This window comes from Penicillium subrubescens, assembly GCF_028828155.1.
Source record: "Penicillium subrubescens strain IBT 31985 chromosome Unknown utg000005l_segment0_segment0, whole genome shotgun sequence".
In the NCBI taxonomy this organism is placed as follows: Eukaryota; Fungi; Ascomycota; class Eurotiomycetes; order Eurotiales; family Aspergillaceae; genus Penicillium; species Penicillium subrubescens.
Genome location: NW_026643155.1, coordinates 3,004,448 through 3,025,079, shown reverse-complemented (window position 1 = coordinate 3,025,079; position 20,632 = coordinate 3,004,448). Strand labels below are relative to the sequence as shown.

Sequence of the window (20,632 nt, the reverse complement as noted above, 5' to 3'; positions counted from 1 at the left end):
GGCGTGTTCGCGAGAGTGCTCTGTGAGGTTCGTTCAGCCCTGGAGTATGTCTGTCTCGATTTGGTGGGGGACTTCCCTGGGATCAACGGTCTCGTATTCATCTTCGTCTTCGGTGACGGTCACGGACTTGAGCTCGCTGTTGATGTGGATGGGTTCGGTGCAGTGGGTTGTGTTTTCGTCGACGGGCTTGGTGGTCGATGAAGATGGAGTGTTGGTGGGAGGGACTGTGCCTGGTGCGTGGGTGATGGTGTCCTCGGTGCCGTGGTTGTTAGGCTGGCTGGGAAGAGCGGGCTTGATATCGCCAGTGCTGGTAATGACCTCGCTGCTTGAGACTGCGGCTGTGGTTTGGATGGCTGTGTCCTCGTAGAGAGTCTCAGCAGAGGCACCGGTATGGGTGTTCTCTCGCTCTGCAGCGTGCTTGACGTTGATGATGGTTGCGACCTCGCTGCGACGCTTGATAGCTAGCCGGGAAGCAGAGGGTCCAGGAGCCTCCTCATCGCTAGCCCAAGTCGTGAGTGCAGAGAGACGGTTTACAGCCCCAGCTTTACTGAAATTCTTGAAAGACTTGAAAGTGTCGCCAGAGTCTCGAGGCTGTGTCTCAGTCTTGTCAGAGGTAGCGGCGTCCTTCTTGAGCTTCTTCTTTGGAGGCTCCTCGTCCTCGACGATATCGTCAACTTCGACACTCTCCTCCGAAGGCAGGAATTCATCTCCACGGTCATCTTCATCTTGCTCAATGCCACTCATCGGGTCGGTAGACTCCGAGTCCTCCTCCTCGCTAGGCTCATCACTTTCATCAGAGTGGATAGCCGCGGGATTCTCTTCATTGGCATAGGGTCTCTTCAACGACGCATCATAGTCGAAATCGGACACGCTGTGATTCGACAAAGTGCGTCGTCCAATTTCAAGACCCTTGCCACCGGTAATTGTATTCGGTCCACAACGCACATGGTACCCCTCAACCTGATAGATGGGAGCAAGAATGAATCCCTTGGACGGAGTCTTGGGCACGACGGACGGCAGATAGTGAGCGGTCGAGACCACGTCACGCGCGGTATAGACCTTCTCCCACCTTTTCTCCACATCCTTCGCACTCTTGGGCACATGCAGGTGCATCTGGCGGGTGACAGTGCGAGACAGATTCACAGCCGAACCAGGCGCCACGACAGGGCCAATCGTCCACATTGGATATGCCACTGTGATGCGATGCTCCTTCTTGTTAAGAAGCCATCCGACCCATCGGGCATGTTCACGCCCACAGAGGATGTAGTATCCCTTGAAAACCGGCAAGAAGGGCAGACCATGAGCCCAGACAATTGGCGACACACCTGACGAAACCCGCTGCTCACGGATATCACCGCGGTCATTGAAATCGTAGGGATATTTCGCCGCCCGTTCACTCGCCTTCAGGAACTTGGTGGCCAGGTAAACGAGTTCATCGCTTAGACGCGTGAATTTTGGAGGCCAGATGATCTTGTTGTTGGGGTTGCCGTTCTCGTAGGTGATTGTGGTGACGAGTTTGAATTTGGCCTTGTCGCCCTCGGAGAAGGGAGCGTGGCCCTCTCCGTCCTGGGGCTTCCAGATCACGTCGGGGGTTTGGAGATTGTGCTCTGTCAGGCGGTTGGCGCAGTCGTTCTTGCGTTGGATGAGCTCGTTGGTGAAGTTGATGGTGTTGGCTTTGCCGCAGGCCATCGGTCCTTCTTTGAGTTGGCCCATTGTGATGGATGCGGTGTGACTTGTTGATGATGTGGATGGTACGAGGATGGAAAAGAGGTAGAGAGATGTTGTTTGTGGTGTTGGTTCGGGGAGAGAAGAGAATTGAGGTCTGAGGGAAACGATGAGGTAAGTATGGATGGGTGGAACGCGGTGGATATTGTGGATGAAAGGACGAGATGTGAGAGATGGGACTGAGTGATGGTGAAGGTGTGCGGCGAGAGGATATCTCGGAGGTTTGCAGATATGACAGGTCTGCAAACCCAAGATAAAGGATGAAGGATGAAGGATGGAGGTGAGAGTTCAAGTCCGAGAGAAGTAGACGAACTGTGGGTAGGTAGAGTTGGTGAAAATGTTGATGAAAACCCGTGAGAGTCTGTGAGATGGTGGTTAGCCGTGGGAGATGGGCGAGATGTGACGCCTAAGCGTCGCGTTAATGACGGCTGGAAGAGGTCGAGGGTGACGAGGTCAAACGATATGCTTGAGGCGGATCAAAATGGACACGCCTTTTGTGTATCGAAGGTGAAATTGTGTATGTGCGCGATGGGGAGGATGAAGAGAGCACGATCAGGAAGGATGTTTTGGCACCGAATAGAGAGGGGTCAGGAATACTCACGTAGCAGGTCTTGCTTGGGTTCCGAGAATGTGAATCCTGGAAGACGAGATATGGAAGAGTGATGAAAAGGAGAAGAAGGAAGAGGACGGTCAAAATCGTTTTATACTTCGAGGACTTTTGAAGAGAAACTGGACCTTCGAATCAGGGCATATGATGCTTTTTGTCGGACGGCGCTGGAGACGTAGATTATCGCAATATGACTCTTTTGGCTGTCCATTTAGTCGAATGCCACCACTCCTATATGACTAAACGACCACGGAGAATCTGATCTTTTACTATTCCTATTGGAATCTCCAGTTGGAGGTCCTCTTGGGGATATTCATCACTCTATATTTGTATCAATATTCGTCTGTATAGGTGCAGGTTCCTCACGACCATCCTGATCCAAACACTACTAACCCCTCAGTCCGGGACCGAGATATTGTACGGGCAGTGATGGGAACTTGTAGGCCTCATCAGGCCTGCTAATAGTAATAGAGACCTACTGGTCCTTCGAAATACAATATAAAGCTTTTGAAGCATCATGCCGAATTTGAAGGGCTTTGCTAAATTTAGAAGATCAAGAGCTTTCCGGAAACCATTCTCGGAAGAATCTACGAGAAGACTTGAAATCCTGCCGGGATGTGATCAAGTATGAATGAGCATTACGATATAATCCATAAAGAACAACCTTGTGTTTGGAGGCATCCCGATAAGAGATTTATAAAGAGCAACAGGACACACATAGAGCGAAGTGAGATAAGGTTGCGGCTAGTGAATTCCGCATGATTTAGGGCTCTATCTAGTAGATGCCAAGAAATGAACTGAATCTCCTGTCCACGATCAATTCAACGTATGTCTAAATCATGACCTAAGACTTTGATTCATATCCAAAATCCCCGAAATTCGACAGTATCATGATCATCATCTTTGATAGCAACACTTCTCACATAATGCACATTGGATATCAGCTAGAGATACAAGAAGAGAAACAAAAAGACACCAAACACCAGGTTTTCCATGCTCATGTATGCATTTACATTTCAAAGAATCCACCATCACTGTCACCTTCAGCAGCCTGTTGAGCAGCCAATTCGCGTGCCTTTTGTTGCTCCTTGCGCCGCTCTCTCCGGTTAAGCCTGTCCAAGGCATCTTCTTGCGCAAGATTCTCCTTCTGAGATGCTTGCTTGGAATCCTTGTGCGTCTTCTCTTTCTTAGACCTCTTCTCGCTTTCACGCGCAGCAGGCTTCTTAGCAGGTGCTGAGCTCTGCTTTCCATCAGGGCCAATATTCAGCTTGCCCTCTCGTAGGTCATCAAGAGTGCCATCTTCCATGCATTTCTCAACAACAGCCCACAAAGGTGGACGAGACGCTTCAGCAATGTTTTGTTCTTTGGATTCAGTCCCAGATCCGGACTTCTCGTCGGTCTCGCCGGAAGGGTTGTTCTGCTTGGGGTAGAGGGAGATATATTTCTCCGTGAGAGGGTAGTAGATCGTATAGTTGAGGTTGACCCGCGCATCGTGAATCTTTTGAGAGAGTTCAGAATTCTGCTTAGTGTCGAGATCTTTCTCTTTTTCGCGGCGTTGCAGGCGATTCAATTGCTTAGTCGCCGTCTTGCGGTCTATTTGGGGCGTTGATCAGCGTTTGATATGATATCGTCGTAAACCCTCTCGTATTACTTACCCAAGAAACGAACAAAGTGGTATTTCTTGATCATATTTGATCGCTCTCGACGAGCTGTTTCCTCCACAAGATCCTGCTCATAGCCTGCAAGCGCTCGCTCCTGTACGATCCGTGCATCTGCTGGCAAATCTTTGTTGAGAAGGCGCTTGACACCACGAATACGTCCTTTCAGCTCGTTGATTGACGGGTATTCCTTCTCATTCCTGGGCGCAGACTGGTTCTTTGAGCTTCTCACTGCCTTGGACGAGACGCGGTCACCATCGCTGCCATTATCCTCGGATTGACTGTCATCTGGGCGAGCCACAGCTTGTCGGTGCTGCTTTTTTCGAGGCAAAACATCTTCAGAGCCATCTCTGGCCCTTCGCTTCGAGCTGCGATCACGGTGTGAGTCTGACATTGTGTTGCTGAAGACAAAATGTTGGAAGCTGCGTTGTCTGCGCGGGCTGCGCGCAAGAAAAAAGAAATGTGGTCGGGGCATCATCGGGCCGACCCCAGATCAGCGGAGCCAATGAGCGGCCAGCCGATCGCATCGTCAATGCCGCGTGCCTCATTTCTCCCACCAATCCTCCCACACCAACAGCTTGTTCATCTGTCCATTTCTCCTCAAGAGAGGCTGTGGCCTCAAACACAGCTCACACCCCTCCTCGAGGAGGGACTCAGCATCATGGAGTCTGCGATTCGCTGGTCCCCGAGCTCCACTACTGCCGAGCAACGCTTCCTCTCCGTCGACGTCACAGGTAAAGCGTTTCGTCTCTGCAAGGTGACCGGGTACAGTGCATCCGACAAGACCCTGCGCCATGAAGTACTCTCCACACTTATCGATGTTCCCTCCTTTCGCGCTTTCGACTGGTCCACCTCCAACGAGAACCTTATCGCCGTTGGCCAGTCATCTGGCGAGGCCACAATACTGCGACTAGATGCCAGCGCGAAGGAGTCGCTCTCCTTTCCCGTTCGAAACCAGCGATACTGCAACGCCGTCGCATTCAGCACACATGGCCTCGTGGCATCTGGTCTTGATCGCGTGCGCAACGACTTTTGCTTGAATATCTGGGATGTCAATCAGCGACTCAGCCCCGCCGGTGGAACCAAAGGATTTCCGGAACCCTTGCGAAAGCTCGCGAGTTCAGAACCAATTACCAGTATCAAGTTCTTCAGGGATCAGCCTGACACGCTGGTGACGGGTGTCAAGGGCCAATTCGTTCGCATCTATGATCTTCGAGGTATGTTTATCCAACTGTATATCTGCGTTCTCCCGTATCACTAACGCTCCTATTTGACTGCAGAGGGCCCAGGAAACCCTTCTTTGCAATTCCAAACCCGGTGTGTCCACAATCTAGCTATTGACTGGCTCGATGAAAACTACATTGCGTCTTGCCTGCCCACCAAAGAAAGTACCATCTGCCTCTGGGACCGACGCGTAGGAGCCCGACTTGTATCGCCATCCGTTGGCTCTTCGGCTAGCAGCCCAGACTCCAATCAATCTACCGCCGCACTTCAACTCAAGAATGTATTCAATTCAGATTCCTCGATCTGGAGCTTGCGCTTCTCCAAGACCAAGCGAGGCTACCTGGGAGCGCTGTCCAGCACCGGCCACTTCAAGACCTATGATATCGCCAAAGACTACCAGTCTGAGGAATATCGCGCCTCGATTGACGAGACCTTCGGACAAGGATCTTTCAAAACCTACCCGGAGCCTGTCTATACGAGACATGTGCGGGATGTGTGCCTGCCTTTCGATCATCCAACGCGCGGGTGCGAGGAGAAGGACCGTGTGGTGACGTTTGATTTCTTGAACTTGAGCATGTCAAACCAACCTAGCGCTATCACTCTTGATGGCCACGGGCAGCCGCGGTTCGTCAGTGCGCGGCCACCCTGCCCGCCAGTGAGCCTGTCGTCACAAGGAGTGCTGGCCTACGGAGTTACCTCCGGCGACCCCGACTTTACGTCTATCCACCCTCTTTCCGAACGTATCTCGCCTATCTCTGGGCTCGCCGAAAATATCCGGAACCGAGTGCTTTCGAGCTCAAAGCACCCGTCAACGGACTCGGGCCAGAAATCGTCTGTGTCCCGAGTATTGAATTCTGATCCCATCTCAAGCCGAGAACTTCGGGAACGTGCGATGTCAGTCGGAACTTTGGGTGAACTCCTCACCGCTAAAGAGGCATTGACTTTGTCTACCATTGCCCAGTGGAGATGCAGAGAGGGATACCTCTTTAATGAGGCTCGAAATCGGTCAATCGTATCGGATGATCCGGCTCTCCAGGATCTGTGGACCTGGATTCAACGTAAGTGTGAGCAGCACGAATATCTGTATTCAATCAAACCTAATCACTATCCAGGTGCACGGTCCGACTCCACGGGAGTGGCAATGGTTGTCAATGGCCTGGACATGAATTACATCGGCATCAGCAATGTCTGGACCAATGACATGGGTTTGTTTCCCCCAGTGTGGCCTTGGAAATGATTGAAACTGACAGTCATCATAGGCCATGACTTTGAGCAGCGCCGCATTAGCACAAAGGATGACGACCCGAAGAGCGTCGCTGAGGCGATCGCCCACCTCGACGAGCAGTTGAACCTGCCAGAAACCAAAGGCTGCGAAACAGCATACCCCGAACACCGACGTCTCTGTCTCCGGATATGCGGCGCAACACAGACGTACAAAGAGCTTGAAGAGACCGTGAAGAACCTCTCTTCTGAGAACCAGCACACCAAAGCTGCCGCTCTGGCGGTCTTCCACGATGAGGCCAAGTTGGCATACCTCGCTCTTCGGAGCAACGAACCGGCTCAGGCTCATAAACTACTTGCAATGGCCATTGCTGGCGCCGCAAAAGGCGACAATAGCACTGACTGGGAGGAGACCTGCGCTGAGATCTCCAAAGAACTCACGGATCCCTATGCTCGAGCAATCCTAGCCCTCGTGAGCAAGGGTGACTGGAACGCTGTCATCCAAGAGACTACACTTCCATTGAAGTACCGTGTTGAGGTCGCACTCCGATGGCTTCCTGATGACGAATTGACCGACTATCTGAGCGAGGCCACCTCCGAGGCCATACGGGAAGGAGACATTGAGGGCGTGGTCCTCACAGGCCTGGGACATCTCGCCATCGGCCTGTTCCAGTCCTATATTGAAAAGTTCAATGATGTCCAGACTCCAGTTCTGGCCATGAGCTACACCGTCCCACGCATCATCTGTCATCCACCCTACGTGGCGCAATTCGAAGCCTGGCGCGAGACTTATCGCCGGCAGATGAACTCCTGGAAGCTCCAGCTTCAACGTGCGCGGTTTGATGTCGAATCTCGCCGCTTCGCGGTGACCGTGGATGGGCGCAAGCTCATTCCTCCTCCACCGCAGCAAGTCAGTCTGACTTGCAACTACTGTACCCGTCCACTTACCCAACACGACGCGTCCTCTCAAATCTCTCCCTCGGCGACTGTGGAAACAGTGCACCCGACCGTGGGCAACCCTCTGGGAGCGACCATGTCGGGAACCGTTTGCCCCCGTTGTGGACGGCATATGCCTCGCTGCGGTGTTTGCACTATGTGGCTAGGTACCCCCGACCCAATGTCGAGAGGGGGAAGTGCTGCCGACGCGGCGGCTGATCCACGCAAAGCCGCTCGGGACGAGGTCATGAAGCGATTTGTGGTCTTTTGCATCAATTGCAACCATGGCTTCCATGCGCACCACGCTCATGACTGGTTCGCGCGCCACAAGGTGTGCCCAGTGGCCGAGTGCAACTGCATCTGCGATCGGTAATGGGCCAATTCTTTCTTAGCGTTCTCTGGACATTTGCATTTGGGAGTCGGGTGTTACGGCCTGCATAATGACCCAGGTAGATATTAAGAGCGGCGCTTTGTTCTTGTTTGTCTTTCTGTACAATATACCCATCGGTTGATATCTCAGGAATGTATTTGATTCCGAAAACTTCCAGTAGTTTGGCGATGATGTCAACTCTTCCAACTTCTACTGTAGACTAAATTCCCCCACTTCTTATCGTGGTTATCGCGGACTTCCTGCAAGATTCAGATTTCTCCTTCGTATTGCTCATTCCTTTTCTTCAATAATATCTTCTAGTCATTTAGAGTCTCGTATCATTTTCGTGAGTCACTCTGAGCCTCACTGGGTCACTTGCTTAAAACGGACCCCGAATCTGACACACAACTCTAGTACTGCCCCGCCCGAACATTTTAAAGCTCCGCGGGCTTCTGACGATCCCCCACTTTACGCGTCGCAGAGCACAGCTTTGCTACAAAAAATATCCTCAACCTCCACAAGCCTTTACCATGGGACAACAGGGAAGAGATAGGCGTGGTGGTGGTGGTCGCGGCCAAGGACAATCTCGCGATGTACAGGTTTCCAAAGCCCTGAGCTTGCTATTGCGACATGCTGCCGAAAAGGAAGGCGTGAAGATGAACGCCCAAGGCTACGCGAATGTAGCAGACGTGGTATGTCTCCACAAGCTTCGGATCCTCTTGAAGAGGTCCCAAAAATAACGTCCACTAACCATTTATCGTGTCATAGCTTGAATGGCGAAAGCTCAAGTCCATCAAAGCTACCTTTGATGAAATCAAGCACGCCGTCGACTCCTCCGACAAGAAGCGCTTCGCTCTCCTTCACATTCCCTCCGCACAACCAACCAAATCTACAACGAAGGCAACTACGATACCCACAACTATCCCGGGGTCCGAGGAACAAACAGATGGAGAAATCTCAGCGGGCGGTGATCAACCAGCCACGTCGGTGCTCGAGGCACCCTCCAGCAACGAGGACCAGGCCAACGCGACACAGCAAGCTCTGGCTTCGACAGATACCGAGCCATCAAATTACATGATTCGCGCAACCCAAGGTCACACCATCAAAACGGTCGATGCAGCATCCTTCCTCGAACCACTCACGCTAGCCGACGAGTCCAAGCTCCCCGATACTGTCGTCCACGGCACATTCCACGGCGCATGGCCTCTGATTCAACAGTCCGGTGGACTCCGGGCAATGGGTCGACACCACGTACACTTTGCGACGGGCCCTTCACTCGAATCTGCAATGGCCTCTTCAGAGACGACGTCACAAGAGAAAGCAAATGCCAAGCCGGAAACACAGGTCATTTCGGGTATGCGGCGGGATGCTCAAATCCTGATTTACCTGGATATCAAGAAGGCGCTCGCAGCTGGGTGTCCATTCTGGCGGAGCGAGAATGGGGTTATTCTCAGTGAGGGATTGCCTGTTTCGGATGGGAAGACTGATGCGGATGGGAATCCGGTGAAGGTGGTCTCGATCGATTTCTTCGATGTTGTTGTTGAGCGCAAGATTGGTCTTGGGAAGATCTGGGAGCGTGGGGAGGTGGTGAAGGAGCTTCCGGAGTATGCGATTAAGAAGGGGACGCCTAAGAATCGGCGGTGATAAACCGTGAGATCTCTTTGTGGATGGGGAAGATAGATCTAAATAGACAATCATTATCCGTGCCTTCCAGCGCAACTATGCGAAGCGAATAGGTGCGCCACACGATCTTGACCTACCACATTTTCTTGACCAGGTCCCTTTTTATAGAGGACTTCGAAAATAGTCCTTTCTTTCCTAACACCCTTCTCCGATTATGCTAAGCTAAATCAGACTAGATGAATCTGCCACCGCAACAAAATGTAAACTTTTCTAAGGCAGAGGAAAATATCCATACCCAATTAAACCACTCCATATCTAATCAATCCTAACACAGCTCCGAGAAGAATAGCCAGCGGTGCTGCAATGCCAAAGTATCGCCCGCCCACATAGCTAGTAGCGGTCACGACCACCCACCATGGATCATCTCCCAGACTCTTGCCTGATTGGAAACCTTCATCTATATAGCCAATCTGCCATATCCGATATACCGCTGTGTATATTAAACCAACTGCCCCGGCGTTAATGCCTCTCACCAGAGATTTCACCCAACGTCGACTTCGCAACACCCCCCAAACACCCATTGTCCCGTGAACGAGAATAAGACCAGGGGCGAAAATCCCGACAAAGGCAAGAATGGCTCCAGTGATAGCGGGGTATCCGCCATGAATAGCGGTCAAGCTACCCAAAAACACGGCGAAGTTGAAGTTTGGTCCAGGACATGCTTGTATAACAGCGAGGCCGATGAGGAAATCGCGTGGGCTGACCCATCCCTCAGCCACAATGTACTCTCTGAGTAGTGGAATCACTACTGGGCCGCCACCGAAAATGATAGTTCCAGCAAGATAAAGGTTGGCGAAGAGTTTGTACAGGAGTGGAGGTTGAGGTAAGATCCCTCGAAGGACCATGATAATAACGAATGAAAGGGAGAATGTTGCAATTATTGCTGCACCAGACTTCCAAGAGAAATCCAAACGACGGCCAGATGGTATAGTGCGTGGCTCAGAATCCTGAGCAGAGTACCGGTTCTGATCGTCGAACCTTTCGCTAAGGTTATTGGATTCGTGAGCAGAATCGCTCTCACCTCTGTTCGCTCCTCCCAATCCAGTTCTCATTTTCCTAATGAGCTTGAATAAAGCTCGGATAGGTCGATGAAACCAGCGGTAATCGTATATGACCGTACTACAACCCGCTGCAAACATAAGAGCTGGAAAGTACCACAGCGCATTGTATAGCATTCCAGCGGTAGCAGCGAGAAAGACTATGATCCGAGTGAGCTGGTCCGTGACTGCTTTATCTGAGAGCTCGACTGCCGCTAGGGCAATTATACCGACTGTGGCCGCGTTGAGTCCTGAGAGTACAGCATAAACTGCACGAGGCAAACTCTCGTCGATATTGGAAATACCAATAGAAAGGCCAAACATGCCTAGAGCACCAGGGAGACTAATTGTGAGATCAGAATCAACTCTCGGTTCCTCGATAGTGACATAAAAAGCATGCTGATCTTGTAACCATACCTCCAAGTAATGAATCCAAGGACAGCTCCAAGCAAACCATCGTGGATAAGGTTTACGCAGTAAAGCATCTTTGTGCTAGCAGGGCCAGACAGAGCTTGCGAGATACTGAAGAGCTCCTGATACTAAGATAGCAACCCACTTAGTATTTTTGGAGGTCCAAACGACGCTGTGTTTGAGGACATACCAACTGCTCGTCAACCCATTCAAGCTTCAACACAAACTTGTCATAGAACTACCGTGCTATCAGCGCCGACTAGCTCAATTTAAGTGCTGGACACGTTACTTACGATCTTGAAGTGAACCGGAGGCCCGCCAAATGCAGTGAACCCGAGATGCCAGTTGACCTGAAGAATCTTCCAAATATGGAGACCAGCCTCGCGTGCCGAAACATTCCATCCATTTGAAATCATAGTGAAATGGCATGGAAAAACTCGTAGTCTACTATGCCAATTGATTGATCTGTCCTGTTTGCAGTATTTTAACTGAACAATTGCTACCTACTGTACGGAGTAGTAGAAGTCATTTAATTTCACTCGCCTTGGCAAGCACGTCATAACTCGTGCTTTGTGCGCCATACTCAGATCAATTGAGGAACAAGGTCTTTCGTACCTGGATCTGCCTAATTATGCTACGATAGCTCCCTCCATAGCCTAAAAGGGGACGCACTTCTTCATGATTGATATGCGAGGATCTCCTTCGCAGACTGCAGGAATGGCAGATCCCTACATGTGGAAATCACGTGACTTTGACAGGCATATTGATCTAGTTAACTGACCCACTCAACGAATCCTTACTAAGTCCCGCATACTGCAACCAACTCCCACCTCCAGTCCGCTTGGATCCGACAATTGCGGGGAATCGGAAGTGCCCAGATTGCAAACCGATCCGACAATCCTCAAGGTGCACTTCCGACAACCCGCACCCGACCCAATCAGCCCACCAAACGCCACGCTTTTTGCGGGGTTGTCCTCGAATAAGCATCCACGCGTTGGTCAACTCAGTTCTGGTTAATTAAGAACTAAGTGGGAAAGACCTGTAGATAGAGACCCGCTGATTGCCGCTCGAGCAGCAAAAATAAGTCCCGTCGGAACGGAGGGAGATATATAACCATCCGTGGGTAGCTATCCACGTCCTGGTCGCATAGTTCGGTTTCTCTTGCCCGCGCCTCGAATTTATTACTTACTCCCTCTCAACTTTCTCCCCTTAATAATCGTCATTGATTGTGTCACACAGTCGCATAATTTACCTTCAAAATGGCCACTCACAGATTCGACCCCAAATTCACCGACAATGTTATCAACGCGATGGGACCCAAGACCTCTCCGCGCATGCGCCAGCTCATGACCGGTCTGATTCGCCATGTGCACGACTTTGCGCGCGAGAATGAGCTCACAGTGGACGAGTGGATGGCCGGAGTGAAGATGCTCAATTGGGCTGGACAGATGAGCGATGATAAGCGGAACGAGGGCCAACTAGTCTGCGATGTGATCGGCCTGGAATCGTAAGTTCATACCAACACTGCCAACATGCATAACATAAAAAACTATGTATGGATGTATATCATGACTCCACAACTAATTTGGATCGCACAGCCTCGTTGACGAAATCACCTTCACTCTCGCCGAAGAAGCCAAGGACGCACCCACTGCCACCGCCATTCTGGGCCCCTTCTTCCGCGCTGATACTCCCTACCGCGAGAACGGTGCCGATATTGTCGTCACTAAGCCCAAGGACGGCGGTGAGATGGCCTTTATGCACGGCCGGGTCATTGATTTTGAGACGAAAAAGCCTCTTGTTGGCGCCGACGTTGAGGTCTGGCAGGCGTCGACGAATGGTTTGTATGAGCAGCAGGATCCTGAGCAGGTTGAGTTTAATCTGCGTGGAAAGTTCAAGACGGATTCTGAGGGGAGATATAACTTCTACTGCCTGCGGCCGACGCCGTATCCCGTTCCTGATGATGGTGAGAATGCCCTACTTCCGCCTGGTGATATACGTTGGAGATTGATACTAATACTGATATTTGGTGCAGGCCCCGCTGGCAAGCTGCTGAGTCTCATGGACCGCCACCCCTTCCGCCCTGCTCACATTCACATCATTGTCAGTTTTGACCTCTGCATCTTGAAAGTTGTTCTCAAGCTAATATCTCTGCACAGGCTACCAAGGAAGGTTACCGCCCTCTGACTACCCAGATCTTCGACCGCGAGGACAAGTACCTGGACAACGACTCTGTCTTCGCCGTTAAGGACTCTCTCATTGTGGACTTTGTCCCCAGGAAAGATGACCCTAAGGCGGCTCTTGAACTCGAGTATAATGTTAAGCTGGTGGCCGATACCAAGTAGAGCGGCGTTGAAGCTGTAGCATGACATTCGTTGCATATATTTTTGGGCTTGGGTATGTTCTTGTGACGATAGCGTTTTGTTTTTGATTTTCATTTTCCATTTTTATTTAAAACCAACTTGGGACTGCTGAATATCCAATCCATTTCATGATCCTTCTTCAAACAAGCCAAGTCTGTTTATTCAATGGTACACTTCAGGAATCAAGTCATAATGCAATTATTCTCTATTCCATAATCTTCCTAACCCAAGACTAAGCGCTAATCCCCCCAACAAACTGCGCAATCAATCTCCCAACCTCATCAGGAGACTCAATACAATGCCAATGTCCAACCCCCTCCAAAACCTCCATATCCTGACTCTGACTCCCCACATGCTCAAAAATAAACTTACACCCCTCCATAGTAGCCGACTTATCCTCTTCACCAGCAATAAGCAAGAACGGCGCCCGAACAGCCGCATAATCCGGGACCTGGGCACTAGCGATGGCACGGCAGAGAGCCGCATATCCCTTGGGATCCTGACCGAGAAGAAGTTCGCGGATGAAGGCCCGTTGGAGCGGGGTGCTGCGGGAACCGACGGCGGCGGAGGGGATGGTGTTGGCCATTGGTTCCATTCCAGCTACAAGAAAGCATTGAGATTTAGCATCGCGTGTACAGTACAATCACTGCTTGAAAAGAGTGTTTTTAGAGCGGTATACATACCTTCCAGCACCGTCTCCGCCCTCTTCCCCATAACCGACACCAACATTTCCGATGGATGAGTTGGGCCAATGGGTACAACGCCCTGCACACGATCCGGAAATCTCGCTCCCAGCTCAATAACGACTAACCCGCCCATCGAGTGACCGACGACCACGGCCTTGGCCACGTTCAGCGCGTCCAGTACGCCGATGACATCCTCCGCGATATTCGGGATTGAGACTGTGTCATTGGTGTACGGGGAGCGGGCAGCGCCGTAGGTGTCGATGGTGATGCAGCGGTGGTTTTGCGTCAGATAGGGGATAACGGGAAAATAGTAATTTTGCGAGGAGCCTAAGCCGTGGACGAAAATGATGGTTTGGCCGGAGGGTGTTGGAGCACCGGTTGGATGGGAGTCTGTGTAGTGGAGGCTGTGGGAGCCTGCTTGTACGAAAGGCATTTTGAAAACGTGTTTAGAAGGAAATGGCAACGAAAGGAGAATATGTCAAGAATTGAATTGGGTAAAGAGTGCTAGTAGCGGTAGACCTGTGCAAAGTCGCCGTCGGCGCAATTCGATCTATAAGTTCCAGGTGTAACCGGCCTGCGCGTGTCGTCATTCCCGATAAGAAAAGCAGCACTCGCCAATTTGTGCTGCCCCTGCAAACCAGAGAGAATCTCCCCGCTATTTCATCCGTCGGAATTAACCAATACAGCTAAGCTTGTTCGACCCCGATGGATCTTTCCATAATCCGAATGAGGGGCAAAGACCCTACGGCATCCGAAGGCTGCGCGGATGTGATCTGCCGACCGTCGGACCGCAGCCGATCATGTCTGGAGTGCCAAGCCTTTTTATCTCCAAAGCTGTCCATCAACAAGTGTGGTATCATTTCCAATCCTGATTACCGTATGTTCGTCGAATTCGTTCATTCATCAGATATGCAAAAAAGGTTCGATAGTCTGAAGCTATCGAGACGCCGACCCGAGCTGGACTAACTCGCCAAATGAGTCGCCGCAGCCGCGCGAGAAGACATCTTCAAGGTAGTCGGCTGTATCGTCACGGAAAGAGTCTCCAAGTGAGGGGATAGAAGGGGTCAAAGATTTGGGGTGCTGGCTCGATCGCGGCTGGCCCATTGTCGATACTGGAGGAGCGAGTGACATCGTAGGAAGAGGGATCGTTGTATGCGGTGGTTGCGAGGGTCGCGATGCTGCAATAGCGTCTGCTTCTCTAATGATATCGGCGTCGTCAAATACGGAACAATCGGAAAATTCATCATCATCGCAGTGGTCATCTTTCAGAGAGCACAGGCTCTCTGCACTGACATTGTTGCCAATAATGGGGTTCCGGTTTTCAAGAACATCAGAGACCTTAGGGATCCCAGCTTCCTTTGGGATGCCCGCATCCTGGAGACATGCAAACCCTTGCTCAATTATGTCCTCGTCCAAGTCGTCAAATATATCCGACTCTGCCTCAGTGTCGCCGCCCGCACTGTCAACTTCCGTATCCCCTCCGTCCTCATTCTCCGTAGTTGTAGAATCGGCATTCGCAGTGACGGGCTGTTCTTCAACAGGCTGCTTAGGCTTCACACCCAAAAACGCAGAGAGCAAGGGCTGACTAGCCGGGATCTTGGGCGCATTAGGATCTGGCAATCCAAGCCTCTTCCGCTCCTCGCGGTCCTTGGCCTCCTTCTCCGCCTTTCGTTTCTTGTTCGCTCGACGCTTCTCCCCCTTTTCCTTGATAGCTTTGGCCCGACGCTCGAGTTCCTCTTCGCGTTCAATCCGTCGTAACTGCGAGGCGGTGAATTTGAATCGCTTGTTGCTGCGCTGGTACCGGCGTCGGACCGTGCTGGATTTTTCGATGATGATGCGCCGCGGCTCGTCTGGCATATTGTAGGCCGTCACGGCGACTGCCTGCCGATTTTCCGCTCATGGATCAAGGGACCTTGTGAGGGTCATTGGTGGGTTGGATATGAGAGGCACGAGATGGTTGGAGTCTTGGGGTGATGTTTGCTCCCGCTCTCGTTGGCGGCGATACGTTGTGCCGGCCGTCAACAAACTGCCTGATTGGGCGACGAAGGTGCTTGGCTCCTTCTCCGATTACTCCGTCATTTCTGTATGTTCTTTGTTGTGACGTATGTGATTCATTTCATGGCTGCTTATTCTTTACATTTTGGTTCATTCCTACTCTGGCAAACTCCCTCATTTACTTAGATCTTGCAGTCCCGAACCGGGTCCCAGCACACGGGCGCATACTCATCCAGCTTCAGCGTGGCCATATCTTCCTCCGACAGGTTAAAGTCAAAGACCTTGGAGTTATCCAAGATACGAGAGTCAGTCACCGACTTGGGCAGGGGCACATATCCCTACAAAAACAACATAAGCCTTTCAATGTCATAACAGCTAAAAACAACGGGAATGCACATACCTTCTGCAAGCTCCAGCGGATCAGAATCTGAGCCGGGGTCTTGCCGTGCTTCTCAGCCAGCTTGGTCAGAACGGGCTCCTTCATGCGAGTTGCCTGCACGAGGGGCGAGTATGCCTCAACAATGACATTGCGCTTCTTGAGCCACTCGGCAATATCCTCGCGCGGGCACCAGGGGTGAATTTCGTATTGTCCGACGCTAATCTCGCCGCCGGCTCCGCTCTTGATGTATTCTTCCAGCTCCTCGAGGTGCTGGATGGCAAAGTTGGACACTCCCAAGGAGCGGACCTTGCCCGCCTTCTGAGCTTCCACCAGGGCGCGCCAGGTGCCCAGGCGGGCTTCCTTGCCGCCATAGGGGGCGTGGATTAGCATCCTGGTACAATTGTCAGTCCTATACATTTTGAAGATGGTGCATCACAAGGCTAGTAGTGCATACAGGTCAATGTACTCGAGGTTGGCAGCAGCAATGCTCTCCTCAATGGCCTGCTTAGCCTTTTCGTAGCCCATGCAGGATCGGGGGACCTTGCTGGTGTAGAAGACCTGGGAGCGAGCAAGGCCAGACTGGCGAATCGCCGCGGCACTCTCGACCTCATTCTGGTAGACCTTGGCGCAGTCAACCTAGACGGGGATTGTTAGTCTGTGCAGCTAGGAACAGCTTGGTTCTTTAGGTGTAGCTCACGTGGCGATATCCCACCTCCAGAGCCTTCAAAGTAACTCTCTCGGTGACATCGGCAGGTCTATAGGCAAATGGTCAGTGAGCTGCTTTACCTGGAGGAAGCATGACGATTTCAACTCACGTCTGGTAAACCTAGAGAGACGGATGAATGTTAGGTCTTGAACTGGCAATGTCGCAGGTATCATCACTTACACCAAACCCAACAACAGGAATCTCAAACCCAGACACCAACTTATAAGTCGACTGAAGTGTAAGTCCAGCCATTTTGCAATTGTGGCAAAGGTGGTTTCGAAATCCGAAGTTTAAATGCGGGGGGGAGTGTGCGGGAGGGAAAAGAGATAATGTTAGGTCGTTGGAGATTTCCTTCTGTACATGTACTGTAGGCAAGCCGGGCCCACTTCCCTTCAGACTTGATTGATAATAAATTCACAGACCACCCCGGGCCCGTGGTTTCCTTTTATTTCGTTGCCGTCGGAGTCCTCGTTTGATCAAGTTGACGCCATTCGGTGGGGTGTTGGAGCGGCCAGGACCGGTTTCACTGGCTCATCGATCCATACGATGTGGGGCTTGAGCCATCATACGGAAAGTCAAACTCCATCGTAACTTGCTACGGTGGTAAAAGCTTGAAGTAAGTAGAACGGGGGCTATTAGATCGAAAAGATCATGATAATCATGGTCATAATGTTTCTGTTACGAAGGCGTTGATACAAACTTTCGATGTACACGCTTATTGGGGAAATCCAGTATTCTTATATTTCACTACCGCAAAGTTGAAATGCATTCAGTGGGTCAGTTAGAATCAAATGTAAGGGAGAGATGAAAGCAAAGCGTTGGCTATTTAATACCATTAATACAAAGATAGACCCTCTAACGCTAGCGTTTCGAGTATGCGAAAATCGAGTGCTACAATATAATGCGCATTACATATATGGGAATATTTCAAGAGGAAACCAGATCGGATTGGATTGACTAAACAGATATGGAGACATGCGTGTAAGGTGAGCGGACATGTTAGATATACCTGAAAAAAAGATTGACCGCCAGCTTTATAGTCAAAATTTAGAGAAAGCCGTAGGAACAGTGAGAAACGAAGAGGTTGTGGCGGTACCTGGATCAATTGCTCTTGGGAATGACGGGGAGGCTGATCCAGTTGTCGTAATTTGCCCCGAAGTGCACATGGTTATTACCTTTGTAGACACTTTCTGGCCTGTTGATGATTTTTCAGTTGTCAGTTAGGTTGTCATAATAAGGATGTTTGCTGTCAAAGGCTTACCTGTCATATGGATCATTATGCTGGAAGATACCGCTACCAGCCAGATCGGATGCGCCAACATCAAGTACTAGGTGCTCACCTCTCTGCAATATAACGTTTGTAGGCCAAAGTTCCACGTCCACAGTGTACACCTCATTAGGAACCACAGAAAGAGCGTCGGTAGAGAGATAATCGCGATGAGGTAGCCAAGGGCGATGCCGAGGGTGCTGAGGATTCGTTCTTCGCAAACTTACCCGCAAGAAGCCCTTCGTAACAGGTGCTGGTTCTCCAGTGGTCCCCGTATAAAATACTTCATCGCCAGACGATGATATGTGACGGAGAGACAGGAACAAATCTATGTCGGAAGGTGTGGTGGACTGCCAGCGACGGCGACTCACGGAGACGTTGAGCCGAACCACAATGTGGCCGGTGATCTCTGTTTCTGACTCAAACTGGGCTGATGTAAAGGAGACAAACGCACGAGAATCGTCGCCGTCTCCAAATGCTTGGTACTCCACCTTGCGTGGCGTCATGTGGTCAGTCACCGGCTTGCTCCAAGAGAGGCCCCCATCAGGGTGAAGAAACAACGGCGTATACTGCGTCCTGGCAATAGGCCACTCGTTCTCCGTTCTCCTCAAAAACTGGCTCTCAGCTTTGGGATCATTGTACCCTACGTTCCCTTTCCGCAGAATCAGATCGACTGGTGGGATAGCCCCCCTTTTAGACCATCCTACACGGTCATGGCCTAGTAGGAATGCGTCTAAGAAGCTCCGCTGAACTTCAACTTCTTCCGCATAATAGAAGGGGAGGTCATGTCGTCCAACAATGAAACGCAGATACTTGAAATCCGAGCCGGCATGGATATAACCCTGCACGTTGCCGCGAAGGTGGAGCAAGAGCCCTCCCCAGTTGGCAACACTAAGCAAAGGCACCTGAATGTCTTCAAGATTGAAATTCACAGAGGCGAAGCGAGCACCATCTCGGAATCGGTCCTTTCGCGCCCCCTCTATGGGAGTGACCCGATTCATGGCCAATTCAGCCTCGGATAACGATCCCTCAATGGTGTCATCACCCCAATTTCGTGCGGCTCGTCCCGGGAGCCCATACTGGTTCGAACCGATCTGTCTCTTCCATATCGTGTCGATACCTGCGTTAGAAAGAATCCCACCGTGTCGGGTAGCATCACGGTAGAAGTCAGAAAAGCCTTCCCACGGGACGATGGCAGCCAGACCCTTAGGCCTCCGCGCTGCGACTTGCCATTGGGTGGCACCAAAATAGCTAATTCCCAGGAGACCGACTTTGCCGTTGCTCCAATTTTGCTTGGAGGCCCACTCTATCAGCTCACAAAAGCCATCAATCGTGGCTGCTGAGAGGGAGTTGAGGAAACCAGGGGATTGACCCGTGCCGGTCTCGTCAGCCCTGACGACAACATAGCCGTGCTTGGTCCAGTAGCTCGGATTTGGCGTCTCCCAAGAAGAGTGTTCCGTTTTGTGATCTGGGTTAACATCTGCGTAACTCGGACCGTTGAAGCTACAGGCCCTTGTTAGCCAGACTGAACACGATATTCCGCTTCTTGGACTTACTACTGATAATGTACGTCCTTCCCATATGGACCATAAGTGGCCAGGACTGGGTGCTTTCCATCAGGTCCCGACGTTTTTGGTCGGTAGACATTGCAGCGGATGAAACTGCCGTTTTTAAGGGGAACGGAGACGTTCTTTTCGAACAAGTATGGGTATGGCGACATATCGAACTGCAGACACTTCGTTTGTTGGAACTGCTATTTTGATTTCAAACGTTGCGGTCGTTGGGCTGGTCACTTGGGATCTTCGTGGTGCTGAGTATCTCTTCCGCTGCTGAGGTCAACTTATGTATAGAGCGACATTGATAAATCACTCCCAATAGTCCTGTACCCGTATTTCTGAGGTGAACCCATATTCTTCAGGACAAAGCAAATCGTAGCGAATCAGACAATTTACCGTATATACGGTCAACTATTTACCAAACGGCGTTCGGCGTTCGGATATTCGGTCTTTCGGAGTTTAATCTCGCGCCTATCTGCCTATCTCCGAGTCTTCAGCAAACGCTGCTCGCGTTATGGGGTCATGCAGTAGGCGCTGATTTCGACGCTCCTCCCCTCTTCCTCCCCGTAATTAGATTATAATTATGTAAAGACGAGATTGTCAATTTGGCGTTCTGGTAGCCGGGGTCCTTTTATCATAATTGGATGGATTTGGAGATTTAGTCGATCGATTGCTTGAGGCCAAAGACACTAGTGGTAACATCACGGTACAGGATGTTGATTGACCAGACCACCGTCACGTATTTTTACTAAAACTGCGGTTTGATACGTTAAATGTAGAATAAAAAATCAAAACCTCATGTTCATCA

General features: G+C 51.0%; 10 protein-coding genes across 10 annotated transcripts; 3 read left to right on the top strand and 7 right to left on the bottom strand.

Moving 5' to 3' along the window:
- Window positions 1–33: 33 nt before the first annotated feature.
- Window positions 34–1,713, bottom strand: N7473_007604 (uncharacterized protein; the record flags this gene model as incomplete). Its single annotated transcript, XM_057153544.1, has 1 exon — window positions 34–1,713. One exon carries the CDS (start codon window positions 1,711–1,713, stop codon window positions 34–36), a length of 1,680 nt encoding a protein of 559 aa, XP_057007882.1.
- A 1,422-nt stretch (window positions 1,714–3,135) lies between these two features.
- Window positions 3,136–4,400, bottom strand: N7473_007603 (Efg1 domain-containing protein). The gene is made up of 2 exons (XM_057153543.1): window positions 3,988–4,400; window positions 3,136–3,925 (listed from the first exon to the last, which is right to left on the bottom strand). The coding sequence occupies exons 1-2, from the start codon at window positions 4,382–4,384 to the stop codon at window positions 3,342–3,344; spliced, it is 981 nt and encodes a 326-aa protein (XP_057007881.1). The 5' UTR covers window positions 4,385–4,400; the 3' UTR covers window positions 3,136–3,341.
- Window positions 4,401–4,402: 2 nt separating this feature from the next.
- On the top strand, window positions 4,403–7,744 carry N7473_007602 (uncharacterized protein; the record flags this gene model as incomplete). The annotated part of the gene is made up of 4 exons (XM_057153542.1): window positions 4,403–5,207; window positions 5,271–6,272; window positions 6,327–6,419; window positions 6,474–7,744. The coding sequence occupies 4 exons, from the start codon at window positions 4,403–4,405 to the stop codon at window positions 7,742–7,744; spliced, it is 3,171 nt and encodes a 1,056-aa protein (XP_057007880.1).
- A 527-nt stretch (window positions 7,745–8,271) lies between these two features.
- On the top strand, window positions 8,272–9,385 carry N7473_007601 (tRNA 2'-phosphotransferase; the record flags this gene model as incomplete). Its single annotated transcript, XM_057153541.1, has 2 exons — window positions 8,272–8,433; window positions 8,510–9,385. 2 exons carry the CDS (start codon window positions 8,272–8,274, stop codon window positions 9,383–9,385), a joined length of 1,038 nt encoding a protein of 345 aa, XP_057007879.1.
- Window positions 9,386–9,663: 278 nt separating this feature from the next.
- Window positions 9,664–11,288, bottom strand: N7473_007600 (chromate transporter; the record flags this gene model as incomplete). The annotated part of the gene is made up of 4 exons (XM_057153540.1): window positions 9,664–10,804; window positions 10,879–11,000; window positions 11,063–11,110; window positions 11,166–11,288. 4 exons carry the CDS (start codon window positions 11,286–11,288, stop codon window positions 9,664–9,666), a joined length of 1,434 nt encoding a protein of 477 aa, XP_057007878.1.
- Window positions 11,289–12,131: 843 nt separating this feature from the next.
- N7473_007599 (intradiol ring-cleavage dioxygenase) lies at window positions 12,132–13,217 on the top strand (the record flags this gene model as incomplete). Its single annotated transcript, XM_057153539.1, has 4 exons — window positions 12,132–12,379; window positions 12,471–12,838; window positions 12,908–12,975; window positions 13,032–13,217. The coding sequence occupies 4 exons, from the start codon at window positions 12,132–12,134 to the stop codon at window positions 13,215–13,217; spliced, it is 870 nt and encodes a 289-aa protein (XP_057007877.1).
- A 250-nt stretch (window positions 13,218–13,467) lies between these two features.
- N7473_007598 (alpha/beta fold hydrolase) lies at window positions 13,468–14,354 on the bottom strand (the record flags this gene model as incomplete). Its single annotated transcript, XM_057153538.1, has 2 exons — window positions 13,468–13,835; window positions 13,919–14,354. 2 exons carry the CDS (start codon window positions 14,352–14,354, stop codon window positions 13,468–13,470), a joined length of 804 nt encoding a protein of 267 aa, XP_057007876.1.
- Window positions 14,355–14,857: 503 nt separating this feature from the next.
- On the bottom strand, window positions 14,858–15,778 carry N7473_007597 (uncharacterized protein; the record flags this gene model as incomplete). Its single annotated transcript, XM_057153537.1, has 1 exon — window positions 14,858–15,778. One exon carries the CDS (start codon window positions 15,776–15,778, stop codon window positions 14,858–14,860), a length of 921 nt encoding a protein of 306 aa, XP_057007875.1.
- A 320-nt stretch (window positions 15,779–16,098) lies between these two features.
- N7473_007596 (aldo/keto reductase family protein) lies at window positions 16,099–17,253 on the bottom strand (the record flags this gene model as incomplete). Its single annotated transcript, XM_057153536.1, has 6 exons — window positions 16,099–16,254; window positions 16,317–16,686; window positions 16,750–16,931; window positions 16,993–17,050; window positions 17,111–17,121; window positions 17,182–17,253. The coding sequence occupies 6 exons, from the start codon at window positions 17,251–17,253 to the stop codon at window positions 16,099–16,101; spliced, it is 849 nt and encodes a 282-aa protein (XP_057007874.1).
- An 849-nt stretch (window positions 17,254–18,102) lies between these two features.
- Window positions 18,103–19,988, bottom strand: N7473_007595 (CocE/NonD family hydrolase; the record flags this gene model as incomplete). The annotated part of the gene is made up of 3 exons (XM_057153535.1): window positions 18,103–18,196; window positions 18,263–19,771; window positions 19,825–19,988. The coding sequence occupies 3 exons, from the start codon at window positions 19,986–19,988 to the stop codon at window positions 18,103–18,105; spliced, it is 1,767 nt and encodes a 588-aa protein (XP_057007873.1).
- Between the last annotated feature and the right edge of the window lie 644 nt (window positions 19,989–20,632).